At 36.9% G+C, this 16,512-nt stretch overlaps 2 protein-coding genes and 3 pseudogenes across 6 annotated transcripts in view; 3 read left to right on the top strand and 2 right to left on the bottom strand.

Moving 5' to 3' along the window:
• The window catches only part of LOC126587678 (disease resistance protein RPV1-like), a 36,407-nt pseudogene extending 31,354 nt beyond the window's left edge, over positions 1-5,053 (top strand).
• Positions 1-16,512, top strand: part of LOC126587673 (TMV resistance protein N-like) — a 36,971-nt gene that overhangs the window by 9,643 nt on the left and 10,816 nt on the right. The window contains exon 5 of one of the 3 annotated variants that reach the window (XM_050252761.1): positions 5,626-5,660. The exons of 1 other annotated variant lie outside the window; for it this stretch is intronic. The gene's annotated coding sequence lies outside the window, so the exon portion shown is untranslated. Of the gene's footprint in view, positions 1-5,570; positions 5,661-16,512 lie in introns of those variants that run through there. One more of the 3 variants, XM_050252760.1, reaches the window with a different exon arrangement.
• The window catches only part of LOC126587674 (TMV resistance protein N-like), a 35,441-nt gene that overhangs the window by 10,891 nt on the left and 8,038 nt on the right, over positions 1-16,512 (top strand). The window contains exons 2-4 of one of the 3 annotated variants that reach the window (XM_050252763.1): positions 1,866-2,955; positions 3,054-3,332; positions 3,658-4,052. In XM_050252763.1, the coding sequence (XP_050108720.1) occupies positions 1,866-2,955; positions 3,054-3,332; positions 3,658-4,029 (1,741 nt within the window). In that variant the 3' untranslated portion in view covers positions 4,030-4,052. Of the gene's footprint in view, positions 1-1,865; positions 2,956-3,053; positions 3,333-3,657; positions 4,449-16,512 lie in introns of those variants that run through there. The other 2 variants (XM_050252764.1, XM_050252762.1) reach the window with 2 other exon arrangements.
• LOC126587330 (uncharacterized) lies at positions 7,823-9,377 on the bottom strand (annotated as a pseudogene).
• LOC126587680 (carboxypeptidase SOL1-like) lies at positions 9,739-12,903 on the bottom strand (annotated as a pseudogene).

The following is a 16,512-nucleotide window of genomic DNA, read 5'->3' as shown; positions in this document are numbered from 1 at the left end:
CAGAAGAAAGATAACATGTCCCAACAAGGAATGGAAATATGCCATGGTCGGTCTGCCACTTTTTTGGTGGAAAATAATTGTCCTTCAACTTCGGTTTTTCTCTTGAACGAGTATTGGGAAGTGGACAGCTCTTGTATGGAGATTTCCCTGTTGCTTCTTTCAGACGGATTTACCTTGCACCAAAACGTTAGGTGTGACTCAAATTTACCTCCGTGTTTTAACATTGTGACATGATAACACGTAATAGATTAATTACACCATTGTCTTAATGCTCACATTTCACGTAAAGAAAAAAGATTGAGTGACGTTTAACCATAACTTCTCTTTCTTTTTTTGGACCATTACCAATTGTTTTTTATACGAAATTTTTACGATACTTGAGAATATGAGATACGCTGAATATTTTAACAATTGAATCTTTGTTTAGAAATACAAATACCAAAATATAACAGATATAACACCCTACAAACCACCCTAAATTTTTTATTCTTTTACTCTTAGTTTAGGTCATCCAAACGGAAAAGGATCCCTCTAGATCCATTACGTGGGGATCTCAGGAATCTTCATAATTCAACTATTCATAGTATATTGTATAGTAAAAAATTATTTAATTTTTATTATTTTAAATTAAACTTAAATAACATCGGATGAAAAATGATCGTAAGATAAACGATAATGATTGAAATGTGAGAATAATAGATCCGGAAATCCTTTTCCCATCCTAACAATCATATTAACTTTTTTTGTTTTTTGTTATAAAAATAATTCATTAGCTGACACTATGACCCACCCTAGACTGTCTGGTCACCACCACCACTACTACCAACAGATGAACTCGGGCTGTCCAAGTGTCCATCTTTGTCTGTTTTTTAGGAACCGAAAGGCATAGGCTGCCATTCTTTGTCTCTGTGCTGAATCTGCTGATGGGAACCAAAAGAAAACCATCCACTGCCTTGTACATTGGTAACAAACGAATTAACGGACAATTAAAGAGACATGAAAATATATTATACGGATGTGCTATTCATACACATTTTTTTACTTTTTTCGCACTTTTTATTAATTTATGTCATTGATCTTCTTTAATTCATCTAATCCGACGATCGAAAATTAAAAAGATACGAGAGAAATAAAAAAAGATGTGTGAATATCACATCCAAAAGCCTCGGCATTGATCTGCTATCTTTTTACTTGTTCATTCAATTATTGTTTCATGTTTGCAGTACCTGTTTACATCAACTGCCTTTTTTCGATGGCATTAAGCACCCAAAGAGCCTCGACATCCTGTGTTTTGAATGAATCAGCTCCTCGATGGAAGTATGATGTGCTTTTGAGTTTCAGGGGTGTAGACACCCGCAAGGGTTTTGTATCCCATTTATACCATGAATTGTGCAATTGCCAAGGAATTACGACTTTCATGGACGATCGAGAGCTTGAAGGAGGAACAAGTATTCCTTCTGAGCTCCCAAGAGCGATCGAAGAATCGCAAATTGCAATCGTCGTTCTCTCACCAGACTATGCTTCTTCCAAATGGTGCTTGAAGGAACTTACAACCATCCTTAAGCGCATGGAAGCCAGGAACTCTATTCTACCGGTCTTTTATGAGACAGATCCATCTGACGTTGGAAATCAGAAGGGGTCTTTTGCCAAAGCCTTCGATGAGCATGAAGAAAAGTTCATTAGTACCGAAGACAAGATGAAGGTGACCCAGTGGAGAGAGGCTCTGAAAAAAGTATCCAAAATTTCTGGGTGGCATTCTAAGGAATCTAAGTAAGCATGAACAACTTTAATTTCCCATGTCTTAGTAGAGTCAAAATTGAATGCTTCGTTTATGTTTTTTTGATTGGTTATTTCATACCATGTAGGAGTGAAAGTGAGATTATACAACAACTCGTCAAAAGTGTGTGGAAGAAAGTGCAAGCTACATTCCCGTTGTTAGATCCCTCACAGGAATTAGTTGGGGTTAATTTTGGGCTTGAGCAACTAAGTTCGTTGTTAGCTCATGATGTCAATGATGTTCGCTTTATAGGGATAACGGGGATGGGTGGCATAGGTAAGACCACCCTTGCTAAGCTTGTGTATGATAGAATCTTTCATCATTTTGAAGTTCCCTGCTTTCTTGGCAACATTAGAGAGGTTTCTAACGTTGATCTTCAAAAAAGACTTTTGCACCCTATGTTGAAGGAAAAGATTGAAGAAATTTGGGATGAAGAGCGCGGAATCATTTTCATTAAAAAGTGCTTACGCAACAAAAAGGTTCTTCTTGTACTCGATGATGTGGATCACATAAACCAGCTACAAGTACTAGCTGGAAAGGAAGATTGGTTTGGCATGGAAAGTCGAATTATCATTACAACTAGAAATGAACGTCTGCTAGTCCAGCATGACGTAACATTATGTCATAATGTCAAAGTGTTGGATGAAGGCGCAGCTCTTGAACTGTTTAGCCTACATGCCTTTAAGAAAAATCTGCCTGAGGATGGGTTTTGGGAACTGTCAACATATTTCATGAATTATGCTGGAGGCCTTCCATTAGCTCTTGAAACTTTGGGGTCGGCATTGTTTAAGAGAAGGCTAGACACTTGGAATAGTGTGTGGGATAATCTGTCAAAAATTCCTAATCCAACAATTTTTTATAAACTTAAAATAAGTTATGATGGACTAGAAGAGTGGGAGAAGAGAATTTTTCTCGATGTTGCATGTTTTCACAAAGGGAAGTACACAAAGCGAGTAATTGAAATGCTAGATGATTCCTTTGGAATATCTAGTAGTATTATGATAGATGTACTAATTGAGAGATCTCTCATCTATCAAGATCATGGAAAATGCATATGGATGCATGATTTGATTCAAGAAATGGCATGGACAGTTATTGCTTACGAGTCTAAAGAGCCTGGCCAACGCAGTAGGTTGTGGCTTTACAATGACATTTATCATATATTCACGACGAATACGGTAAGAAGTTAAATACTAAGTTTAGAAGAAGATATAATTTCTTTTGACACTATATTATTATATAAAATTAATTCGTCCTTTTTTTCCTTAATTGTTAGGGAACAAGAGCAATTGAAGCCATATCCTTACACCTGCTCAAAGTAGAAGAGGTGCGCCAGTGGAATTGCAAAGCCTTCTCTAAGATGGATGGACTAAGGTTTTTGGAATTCGATAATTTGATCTTTTCTTCAGGTCCCAAATTTCTTCCATGTTCCTTGAGAATTATAAATTGGAGTTGGTATCCTTCTAATTTTCTTCCAACCAGCTTTCGCCCGCACTTGCTTGCTCAACTAAAGATGCGTAATAGCAATCTTGTTCGTGTTTGGGAGGGAAAAGTGGTAAGAGTAGTTATGAACAAAGGATAATATTGGTTACTCACTAGTCAATACTCAATTTTTGATTTTGTCCAATGATATTTTAACACATTATTTTAAAAAGTAATAGGCGTGTTATTTAATTTTTCTTGAGTTTTAAAAATAAGGAACGCTTGACATTTTTTTATTGTACAATCTCGAAGGTCCTAAATTTTTTCAATATTCATTGAGAATAAATGCTATTTAATTTACAAAATAATCATATATTTATTTATTTATTATTTTGCATAAACTTTAAGGTTGTGGAAGTTAAGTATATGATCTGAACGTTATCGGTGGTGTTGCACAGGACTTGCCCAACTTGAAATATATCGATCTTAGCTACTCCAATAAATTGAAGAGTACCCCAGATTTCAATGGTATTCCAAATCTTGAGGAGTTGATTCATTGGAATTGTAAGAATTTAGTTAAGATTCACCCGTCTATTGCAGTTCTCAAAAGGCTTAAACATTTGCTTCTTAATGGCTGTGAAAGCATTAATAGCCTCCCAAGTGAGGTTGAAATGGATTCTCTTGAGACTTTCGATCTTGATGGCTGCTCAAATGTGAAAAAGATTCCAGAATTTGGGGAGCAGATGAAGAATGTATTGCGGATTCACTTAGATGGGACTACGATCAAGAAACAATTGAACATCTGGTTGGCCTCAGGGAATTGCATGTAAGGAATTGCAAAAATCTCTTGAACCTTCCAAGGGCGATTTGTAATTTGAAGTCTCTTGGATATCTCAGTGCGAGTGGATGCTTAAAGATTGACAAACTCCCAGGAGACATGGATCACTTAGAGGCGCTTTGCTGGGGACCCACTATGACAGAGCCGCTTGTGAGCTTGAAAAATCTCAAACATCTAGTATTTAAGACAAATTCTGACATAGCCGCTTGTGGATCGGATGGTAAAGCAAGGGATGGGTGGGTCCTTTGCCACTTATTTGGAATTGAAAAGAGTCGCCCTGATCCTCCTTCTTGTTGGGGTTTGGTGTTGCTTCTCTAAATCGTTTATGCTCTTTGACAGAGTTATCTCTAGAGAATTGTAATCTCCGGGAGGGGTATATCCCCGATGATATTGGCTGCTTGTCCTTACTGGGAGTATTGTATCTTAGTAGAAATAATTTCATCAGTCTACCTCAAAGCTTTAGACACCTTTCTAAACTTTTCAGTCTTGATCTGGAGGGGTGGAAAAGCCTTCAAAAATTGCCACCTCTTCCATCAAACAGAGGATTAAGAGTAAATCTGGACAATTGCACTTCCTTACAAAGGTTGTCAGGTCCATCCAGTTTTTATGGTGATTATGTCACTTGCCGGAATTGCATTGCATTGGTTCAAGATGAAGACTTGATTAATAAGATTCTAAAATTTGTCATTCAGGTACTCTCTCTCTCTCTCCTTCTCTCTCTCTCTCTCTCTCTCTCTCTCTCTCTCTCTCTCTCTCTCTCTCTCTAAATAATTGATCTTTCTTCTGCTACAGGGATTGAAAATTGTAATCCCTGGAAGTGAAATTCCAAAGTGGTTCAATAATCAGAGTGTGGGACATTCAATAAATGTGGAGCTTCCTCCACTATCATGTACCAACTGGCTTGGGATTGCCTTCTATGTTGTTTTTCAAGACCTTAAGCAAAACTTGGCAAATCCAGCTGCCCTTCGTCATTATGATAGATTCGAAATTGGTATTTAGATGCACATTTTAGCCATAGAGTTTTGATCAACCGCATAGGGTCTGTTGTGTCAGAACACATTTGGCTATTATATCTGCGTCGTTATAGAAATCAACGTCGTGAAAATTGTCTTCAAGAACAGTGTTTATTCGAAACTTATTTTTTTGATATCAAGGGACAACTAAAGGCAGACTTGAATATGGTGAAGAAGTGTGGGGCTCGTTTGGTGTACGAGCAAGATTTGAAAGAACTCAACCAAAAACTACTGAAACAAACATAGCGAATATCATGACAAGGCAGCTCCAAGTGGACCTAGAAGTGCTAGCTTCAACAATACAGAAAAAATTCGCAAAAGGCGTTGTAACTAGTCGCCATGTCACAAAAATGCAAGTAAGTAACCATCGATTTATCACATTAGCTTAATTGTCATCAAAATTATTTTTTGTTTCGACATCTTAGTCAATGTAATCAATCTTTCGCGCTATATATTAAGATGGCTATATTTACTGAAAGGCAAAGTGGATAAGAATGTTGATGTATAAACACTTTTGCAGATTACTTGGGCATTAAGAAGATTGATTAACAATCTGATCATCTTGCCCAATGCAGCAAGTGGGTACCTTGGAAACTCGCGACGCCATTAGCGTTAACATGTACACCAGGGGTTGAATTCAAATTTCTGTACTCTGGCAGAAATTGATTTGTTTCTGTCTGATTTTGCAACTAATGCAAACTAGTAGTCCAGAAACAGAAACGTTGCTAAGGAAACAACACTTTTTGCTCAACAACTTTGGTTTGATTAGAACAGAAATAAGCATTGAGAGTATTTTTCCGGAGATCATTGGAAAGGTTCTTGTAAAACTTAGAACTAACAGACTTCTGTTGAAATAAGGATGAATCACACAGATAACAAACCCGAGAGTATGATTGGAAACTAGAAGTCTGACTTGATCTTGTGACACCAGCAGTTTAAATCAAGATGAAGATAACCCTTCGTGAACAAATCAGCAATTTGATCTTGTGAACTGATAAAATTCACTAGTAGCTCACCTCTAATCACCTTCTCCCTGACATAATGATAATCAACTTCTAAGTGCTTGGTTCTTGAGTGGAAAACTGGATTGGATGCTGAGGCAATGGAAGACAAATGATCACACCAAATCTGTTATCTTAGAAGATTCTAATGTACGTCCCTAAAACACGAACATAACCAAGGCAACTCAGCGGCAGTGTATGCAAGCTGCCTATATTCAGCTTCAGTGCAAGACCTGGAAACTGTTTTCTGTTTCTTCGAACTCCACAATATTAAATTTTTACCCAAGTATATACAGAAGCCTCCAGTCAATTGTACACCTCGAGGTCTATAAACAAGACCCTGATCATAGGTAGCCTTCAAATAACGTAGGATCCTATTTAACTGCCCTCCAATGAGTGTTGTTGGATGAATGCATGAACTGACACACTTGGTTCACAACATAAGAAGGATCAGGTCTCGTAATGGTCATATAATGTAGGGCGCCTACAACACTTCGGTATAATTCAGGGTTACTATATGATTCACCCCCAAAAGCACTCAGTTTCTGTCCAGAAGAAACTGGAGTCGAGATTGGCTTGGCACCGATAAATTTAGTACATTCCAGCAAGTCCAGGGCATACCTGGACTCTGTGAGATGCATTTGATCACCCGAGCAGGTTACTTCAACACCTAGGCAGTAGTTGAGACGACCCAAGTCCTTCATGGAAAATAAGGTGCCCAATCTCTGTATCAACTGAGCCATTTGATAAGTACTGTTTCCTGTGAGCGATTTATTATCCACATAGATTAGTAAGATGAGGTTGACTATGGAGACGATGGAGCCGGATTCAGGAAGCCATTGTTGGAACTCGGAAGGAGTTAAAGATAACGAAAACGTAACGACGAAGATCGGAGATGCTGGATCGACGGAAAATGGACTGCAAATTCCAATGGGAACACAGAAACGGGACTTCGAGCAGGTTATTTCATTTGGGCCTAAATAAGCCTACAAACCTAACCGGATGAACCATTCAAACCGCCCGAACCAAACTAAATTAAATAGGGTTTGAACTAAATTGAAGAGAAATGTCAGTAACTATAGTATTAGTGAAAAAATTGATTTTGGAAGTAGTTGTCTATTTCAGAGTGGATTTACCAGATGCCGAATGTAATTATGTAAATTTTCTCCTGTATTTACTATTCAGCAAGGAATTGAAAAAATAATCTTTCCTTGAAATTTTCTCCTGTATTTACTAACCAACATTTTCTTCCATATTCTAACGTTTATAAAACAAAAACATATTCTTCCAAAAAAAAAAAACAAAAACATATTCTTCCACATCTATTGAATTTTATAGTGAGATATTCTGCTTGAATTTTATCACCCTAAACCCTAAGTAAAGCCCCTTTAGGTAATCATATTAATGTTTTGCCTTGTGCAGGTGGGCATTGGTAAAGGATGAGTCTGTGTACCAAAGGATGACCCAGCATATACTCAAGAGTAGCTTAGGTATTTCTCGAGATGCTCAGCTTAGAGCTTTGAAGCTTCTAAACGTCGTCCTTGAAACCGGAGGCAGGGAAAATCTTTGAGTTCGGATACCACACTTCGAAGAAACGCTGGGAAAATTTGACGAACATCCTGTCTCTGTCAAACCACTTTACTCTTCAAAAGTTTGAACCCAAATACTGCAACTTTTTCAAGAATATTAGAGACCCTTCACCAGGTAACGTACCATAACTCATCCTGTGCTTTTCGAAACATGCTAGAGTACGTGTGTGTAGGTTACTTAATTTAAGAATTCCTGTATAAACATAGGACGTTGCACCTTTCAAAGTTCATGAGATTTTAACGTTCATGATGACATATTCTGTTGTAAACACCCTACAGAAGTGCGCAAGTGTCTGCGTGTAATGATTTATCGATGTGGTGAAAGAAAAAGTGAAAATTATGTTTTGACGATCAAATGAATTTGCAGCCTATGCATGGGTGAAGTGCGAGAGGGAAGAGGATAAAAATTTGCAGCCTATACATGATCGTCAACCAGGATTCGGAAAGATTCATGTGTCATCGACATGATTGTGGTGAAATGGCCTCAGCATCCGAGTCAAGCTCCCACCAACCATCTGCCAGTATCATCCTTCACAAATTCATTCACACGTGCACACACACACACACACACCAACAAAAACCTTCATTTCCTCATCCCCACTCTCAGCATCAACCTCACCATTCCAGTTATGCAAACTTTGTTCCTCCTCTGGCTTGTATGTCCAGTCCAATATCTTCAATACGTGATGGTCTTTCCATTTCCCCACAACCAGAAAACAGCCTCCTTCTTAGCCTTTCTACTCAATATTTCATTCCAAGAAAAGCTAGAATCCTCCACAACCACCATCTTCAGACATACATCTCAACTTCGCCTCCATCACAACATCTACAACACCTTAATTATCCGACATAAGCATCACACACTCAACTCTCCTGTGATGTCTGAATGCAACATCCGTCCCCTGTGTTGTATCCAACGCATTCCGTACCCAAAACCCCTGCCGCTTCACCTTGTCTGCTAAACCACGCCAAACCTTGGGTGTCAAGACATCCCTTGAAGCATTCTTTCACTTGTCCATCTTCATAGAATACTTACCCACCAATTTCACCGTCGAACTCCCTCTAGCAGTCTCAATGTGATTCAACCTTTTCACATGTTCCCCATCATGAATCTGCCTAAAATCATTCACAAGCTTTTCATTAGTATAAAATCTCCTCCCACAAACCCGTTGGACTCACCAGCCTTAATCACAACCCTGTAGCTCTCTTTCCTTTCCCTAACAACTTGTGGAGCATAATTCAATGCATCCGGTCTACATACACAAGCATATGCTGAACAAGCCCGAAAGACGAAGCCACGGTATTGAACGCTTGACGGTGGCTTCATACAGGGAGACTGAGGGCTGGTTTGGTATTGCTGTGCTTTGAAAAAAAGCTGCTGTGAGAATAAGCGGCTGTGCTGTAAGAATAAGCGGCTGTGAAATAAAACCAGTAGAGTGTTTGGTAAACTTTTTTGTGAAAGTGCTTTTGGAAAAAAAATCAGGATGATAGTGTGTCTTTTCATTAAAGGAGCACTGTAACTCCGTGTGCTTTGAAAAAACTGGCTTTTTTTCAAAGCAGCAAATAGCAGCTTCAGCTTTTCCTTTGATTTTCAGCTTATTCTCACAGCAGCTTCCAAAATAAGCCCTTTTTTTCAGTTTACCAAACACAAAAATGACCCTCAGCGTTTTTTCACAGTGGCTTTTTTTAAAATCACCTCAATCCCAAACGGGGCCTGACTTGGGTGGGGTTTGGCATCCCAATCCCAGAAAATTGTAACACTAGGGTGCCAAACACGATGATAAGTTCGAAGAATTGAAACCTGGTTTCAATTGAAAATGGCAAATATCTAATCAATTGCGTAAAAGGGTTTAAGGTTTCTGACCTGTTGGAATGAAGTGTACAGAAATGTGGCAAAAGTTGAGAGGTATAAGCATTGCCAGAGGTTAAGATGTATCTTTGATTTCTCAATGGACTCGAGTTGCCTTTGAAGATCCAGCCAGAGTTATAGCGGGTGACCAGTGACCACAATGGCACTTTCCTGGGTGGTGTTTCCCTGCACTCTCACCTATCTTCCCCCAATGCGGCGGAAGCACTGGCAGTGCTAATGGGCCGGAAATTTGCTCAAGCAAAGAGCTTCAACTGGACAATAAAATACAAATTGAAAGGAAAGATGCAAAGTCCACAAAATTTCAAAATATACATACATGCACTACAATAGAAAATGGAAAATACGTCCAAACAATAGTCTTCAACTGGACCTTGATGTTGTTTATGTGCTGTGCATAACGAAAGGTATTTCAGAGCTGCCGTTTAAATCTGTAAAATTGCCGCATTTTGTTTTGCAATATACACTTTTTTTTCCTTTTTTGCTGTTGCATTGTTCGTTATCATCCCCAAAACTTTCTTCCTAAGGAAGAAGGCTTAATTTTGACTCTCAGAGAGAGAAAAAAATCTGTATAAATGGGAAAGTCGATCCTTACGCCACAACTGGTCTTTTCGGTCCTACTAACTGCCTTTGTTTTAATCGGCTGAATGTTCTCCTCCTGTATAAAAACAAAAGGAACCTACAATAACAATCAAAAGCACGTACACTTCGAAAGGGGTTCCCCAAATGATGCTCATACTTCCCCAGCCGCAATCACAGGCACTTTGAAGTTGAATTTCTCTGGGATTGACTTCAGGATCAAGAACAAAATCCCCATTTGTCGTGCCTTCTTCTTCCAACCAGATACATGTCGTCTTTGATTTATACCCAGGCACAGTAGCTGTGACTGCACGTAACCAAGTAAATCCAACAGAAAACTCAGGCATCAAAATTATAACTATACGCATAAATCCATAACGTATTTGTTTCCAAAAGCCTTCAACAAATTTATTGTCAAGGCCTCAAGATACAGATTGTATACTCATGTGTTGTCGAAAAGCAAATACAGTTATTAGGGCTGCAATTCCTTTTTATCCCTTCCCTTCTTTATCATAAATCAAGTTCAATTACCAAAAAATCCAGTAGCGGCAATTACACCAGGAATAAGAACAGAAAAAGAGGACCTTCACACCACATCTTCTCATTTCATGCCCTCAATAATGATGGGGCGCAAAAAATCCACTAACACTCTATATCTAGGCCAAGTTTATTGGAAGGAGAAATATGTTCAACGCCATGGTAGATTTTGTTTCACCAAGCAACTAACGATTACCATATGACATACATGAAAAAGTGTAACTATGGAAATGTGGTCTATAATATGATACCAGTAGTTTTACTTCTTAAATTGCATAACATTTCCTCTTTTTCATTTTTAAAGCATCCAGCTCGGGATGAACAAGGGATGTAATCTGTAAATACCCTTATATCTTCCGGCGGGGGCAAGCAAGCTATGGTAATCCACAATTGCTCTGCTAGCTTGAACCTGCCAGTCAAAAAGATGAGCCATTGGTTTACATGTAGTCCTCTTCAGCTTATCAAATAATGTAAAACAGCTAACTGACCAAAAAGGTATAACAAATTATGAAATAAACGGAAAGGTGTAGCAAGAATAAGTGTCACTCCAATGTTACCCAGTTTTCTTTTGTTTGGAAATGTACTTATCAAACAGACCGTTTTGTCATTTATTTCTATCATTTACTCACTAATCATACGGCTGGAAAATATCCCAACAATTCTCTAGGCTACTCAACAGGGTTTTGACCAACTATTCAATTTGATTCTAAGACTTCAGTCCAATCTCACATCTCAAACTGAAGCCATATTATACAATCCTAATAGGAAAAACGACCTATCCCTCAATTTGAAGAATAAAATGAAAGTTCGTCAACATACCTTGGAATTTATTCCTTCGATTGCAATAAAGCCAGGTAACGGCCTCCCACCATCTGATGAAAGGATCCTTCCATATACTCCTAGCTAAAGGGTATAAGTTGAGTGTAGTTAAACGATATCACACCCATCTACAATTAAACGTTTGAAATATCTGAAATGGTGTCATAGGAGAATTTTTGCTCTAAATGTCAAATGTTTCACACAGAGGAAGTTATTTCGAGAATACTTAAAATGCTATGCACTTATGATTACTCTTCTCATGATCAAAACAACATGTTGTTTTGATCATGAGACAACACGTCAAACAGCTAAATTATACCTATAATAAGTTGTAATGTTTCAAGCCATCATACCAGAAAGCTCCATTTGTAATGCCTCCCTCAAATTCCTTGCTCAATGACACATTGTAGTGAGAGCGACTGTATACACTTGCTAAGAACCAGAATGTCTCGTCATCCAGACATGCAAGATAATCTTTCCTGTAATTTAATTTCGATCAAAAGACGAGTATGTGCAAAATAAAAATTTATAAGCATTAGCATATAAATTCTGGGATAGTGTTACTTTGACCTTACACATATTGTTAGGCACCATTCGAAAATCCATAATCATATTAGAAGTAATCGGCAATGTTCATAACATTACGGTAACACTTTAAGACCTAATACTGACATCATCATGCTTGTTTCACACTATAAAAGAAACATTTAAAAACCTGAACACATTGAGCATCATAGGTAAAATTGAATAATGATCAAAACGTACACTCACACTGAGGCCAACGTACAGCCGGAAGAAGTCTATTGGAAATGAATGAAGACAATTATCAATAAGCATGGTTCAGCGCAGAACTTTTATGGATGTAAATTGATTACCTTTTATCCTATGTGCCATCCCATGGATAATTTGCAACAAGGGAAACCTGTGAACCACAAAAGAATTGGTAATGACTAATTTCTCCACATCTGAATCAAGGAATCCATTAGCTAAGATAGAGAACCACCTGTTAGAATCAAAAAAAAAAATTAAAAAAAAAATCCTTTGATTTCTCAGGAACCAAACGGTAGTTAATTATGATCACAGATAGATTTTCAACTTCCAAAAACAACCAAGAAACTAAATGAACACAGATGCAAATGAACACATAATATAAAATGCATACAAATATCTATATATATATATATATATAGCACAGACGAGGAGATGGGGACCTGGAGGGTAGGAAGTATGAAGGCCGCCTCTGGCAGTAGCAGGACGAAGAAAAGAGGAGAAGTTGGGAGAGAGGAAGAGGATGGAAAGAGCAAGCTCCATTCTGTGATCTTTGAGGTTGACTATGGAGACGATGGAGCTGGATTCAGGAAGCCATTGTTGGAACTTGGAAGGAGTTAAAGAAGATGAAAACGTAACGACGAAGATCGGAGATGCTGGATCGCCCGAAAATGGGCTGCAAATTCCAATGGGAACAAAGAAACGGGGACTTCGATGTATGGGTTGCAAATGGATCTCGGCCCATTTGGTAAACAACTGTTGTTTGGGCCTACATAACCCAACAAACCTAACCGGATGAACCGTTCAAACCACCCGAAAAAAAAAACTAATCAAAACTTGGGACGTTTTGATATAAGCGTTCAAGTTTTCAACTCTATAGACCACACATGTGTTGGTTTTAGAGATTTAATTAAACATTTTTCCTACAAATGTGGGAGTCTCATCTATCATACCTATCCCTTATTTGTACCAAAATTACAGATCTTACCACGGCCTAAAGTCTTCACGTCAGGACAAAAAAATGCAGAGATATTGAAACAATTTTTTTCCTACAATCTAGCTCCTTTGATTCCCTCTAAAGATAAATATACCAAAAAAAATTATTATATACAATTTATTAAGGAATAAAATACCCTGCCGTTTGATATTTTTTTTTCCTCTCAATGAAGAAATAAAATACCATTTAATATATTTGTAGTAATCCATATATAAATTTTTGTAGTAATTCATATAAGAAAATAACATCGAGAATAATATAAATGTACCAATAAAAAAATATATATGAATGAAAACAAACCTACTAAAACCAGAAATAAACGTACTAGTAAACAATGTTGAAGACCAAAAGTAAAATGTACCAATCAACGATATATATAATATTAATCGTACCCATATGATACTAAATGGGACAATGCATAATGTATACAAAAACAATCGTAACAAAATCGTGAAAAAAACCTATCAATCAACGAGAACAAAACTAAACGTAGCCGGAAGCTAAAACTAAACGTACTGAAAGCTAAAACAAAACATACCAATCTATGTACACCCAAAAATTAAAAATAAATGTACCAATCAATACAAAACCAATATATGATAACCAACAATAAGCGTACCATTATCACTAATCAACAATATGTACAAATTCAAATGTATACAAAATAATTATCTAACAAAAAGTATACTAAACAATAAAGAAACAAAAAAATCTAAGCATCCATCATTTCAATTATTTTTTCAATTTTTGGATAAAAAAAATGTTTTTAACGGAAAAAAAAATTAAAAGAGATAATTGGATAAATATGTTGAGCAAAAAAACCAAAATTATCTCCTAAAAAAGAGTCCACAACTCCTAAAATACATGAATAAAAAAATGGCCGGATAAAAAAAATTCTCTCAACTAATTAAAAGAACAAATTTAGAAATCAATATGTAAAATTTTAATTTAAGAATTACAATTATTATTTTTAATTTAAAAAAAAAACTAATGTGGCCTAATGTACCAAAGTGCCTTGATCAAAATTTTAAAAGGCATAAATGTTTAATAAAAAAATTCAAATTTTGAGCATTTAAATCTAATTAACTCTTTTTTCATAGACAACAATACTTTACATCATAGGGTTTGAATTAAATTGAAGAGAAATGTCACTAACTATATTAGTAGTGACAAAATTGATTTTGGAAGTAGTTGTCTATTTGTGAGGGGATTTACGACATTTTGAATGTAATTATGTAAATTTTCTCCTGTATTTACTAATTAGTAAGGCATTTGAAAAAACATTAATTATTCTTTAAAATTCGTTATCAAATACCTAAAAATCGGAAAGCATATTTAGTAAGGTGCCATTTGATCCGGTTCTCTTTTCTTACTTTTCATATTTCTAAGTTCTTTCATTCCTTGTCATTCAATACTACGGTCTTGTGGTATTCATCTTCACTTAGAAGTGAGAGGTCTTAGGTTCAAATCTCATAGATGGCGAATTCAATATCAAATTAGGTTTGCCCATTGTCACATCGTGGCCTGGGCTCCACCACATCCCGGGTTTGACTCCGCCGTAGCACGATATTGTCCGTTTTGGGCCCCGACCACGCCCTCACGGTTTTGTTTCTGGGAATTCACACAAGAACTTCATAGTGGGTCATCCATCCTGGGATTCTCTTGTGAGAACTCGCTTAACTTCGGAGTTCCTACGAAATCCGAAGCCAGTGAGCTCCCAAAATGCCTCGTGCTAAATGAGGTTGGCATGTACATATAAGGCATAGAGGATCCACTCCCCTGGGCGATGTGAGATCTAACAACCATTGTGTGGCTTAACCGAACTCTCATTCCCCTTAATGTAAAACTATATCGATGTACTCAAAAAGTTATTTCATTCCCTTATTTTCTCATTTATGATAAGTAAATATTGAATTAAGATATATGGATCCAATATTGCATATCGTGTTTATTTCGTTTTCCTACCTTTCAGTTGGTCCAACTAGGTCCGAAAGTACTCATAAGGTAAAGTAAGGCTCAAGGAATACATAGTGTTCACAACATCATAAAAATAATAAGGAAATACAATGGAGGGGTTTAGTAGAGAGCCTTGTGGCGTAGTAAACAACAATTTAGGTCATGAGGACTAGAGGCAATGTTGACCAACTTCTTATGTCAAGTTTCAGGGGGTAAAAATGATCAAAATCGAGTTGCAAGAGGCTAAGTAGTGCGAATTATGAGTCTAAGGGAGTAAAGTGGCGATTTTGAGTTACATGGAGCAAAGTGAGATTAAAATCAAGGGTGTAACTAAAAATAAGCCCATTTGTTAACTCTCTTGGTTTGATCATGTAATTTAAATGTTGTTTGGTTATTTTTCTAAATTTCCTAATAAATATTGGAAGGCAAACAAACTCATAAATCATTATGCATTGTGTTAGTGAATCATGTTGAAAACAAGTCAATCCTATTTAGGTTATGTACAAGGAAGGGTACATGAATCCTGCTCTAGATGTTTCAATATGTCATCAAATAGTTTGGATTGCAATTGTCTCTGAATCAATTGAGGTTCTACTATAAAACCAATTGGCTATATGAAGAGTAGTCTAACTACTTATAAACTCATGCAAGGTCCTTTCTCCCATCAATGTATGACTCATTCTCAACATGCCCCTCATGTGTGTCAATTTTTCAAGTCTAACACGTGGATAACACAACTGGGTGACATCAAGCATGTGTGGTCGTTTTACCGTTTGACTTCACACGTGAGACAACTTGTTCTGGAACTATGAAGAAATTGAGGTTTCACCATAAAACTAATTGGTTGTATAAAGAGTAGCCCAACTACAGATTTCATACCAAAATCGAAAACCCTTATCAATTCCATCTGACCCGGGAAAAAATTTGGTGAGTCCTTGAGTCAAGGCTACACTAAATTAGAGACTTTCTCGACCTTCTCAGGTACTGCAGAATGGTCCAAAAAAGAATGACAGAAGTTTTATAGTGGGTGACATAAATATTTTCCTCTTAACAAAACAAAGAGACATGAAATCCATTTTAGGGGGGTGTATTCAATTGGGATTCTAAGGGATTTTAATTCTTTTAATGAATTTAGGGGTATTCAATCAGGATTTTAAGTGATTCTCTGAAATTCTAGGTGTATTCAATTAGTATTTTAAAATAGTTTATTAAAATCCTTAGAAATTCAGGTGTATTCAATTAAGATTTTAAAGAAGTTTATAACATTCCAGGTGTATTCAATTAGAAATTTATTTTAAAGAATTTGAGAAAGTTGAGGAATTAGAGGGAATTGGAGAGATTTCGTAGTG

Source organism: Malus sylvestris, chromosome 10, assembly GCF_916048215.2.
Source record: "Malus sylvestris chromosome 10, drMalSylv7.2, whole genome shotgun sequence".
NCBI classification, from domain to species: domain Eukaryota; kingdom Viridiplantae; phylum Streptophyta; class Magnoliopsida; order Rosales; family Rosaceae; genus Malus; species Malus sylvestris.
The sequence above is the reverse complement of the archived record's forward strand: the minus strand, read 5'-3'. Positions and strand labels throughout refer to the sequence as shown.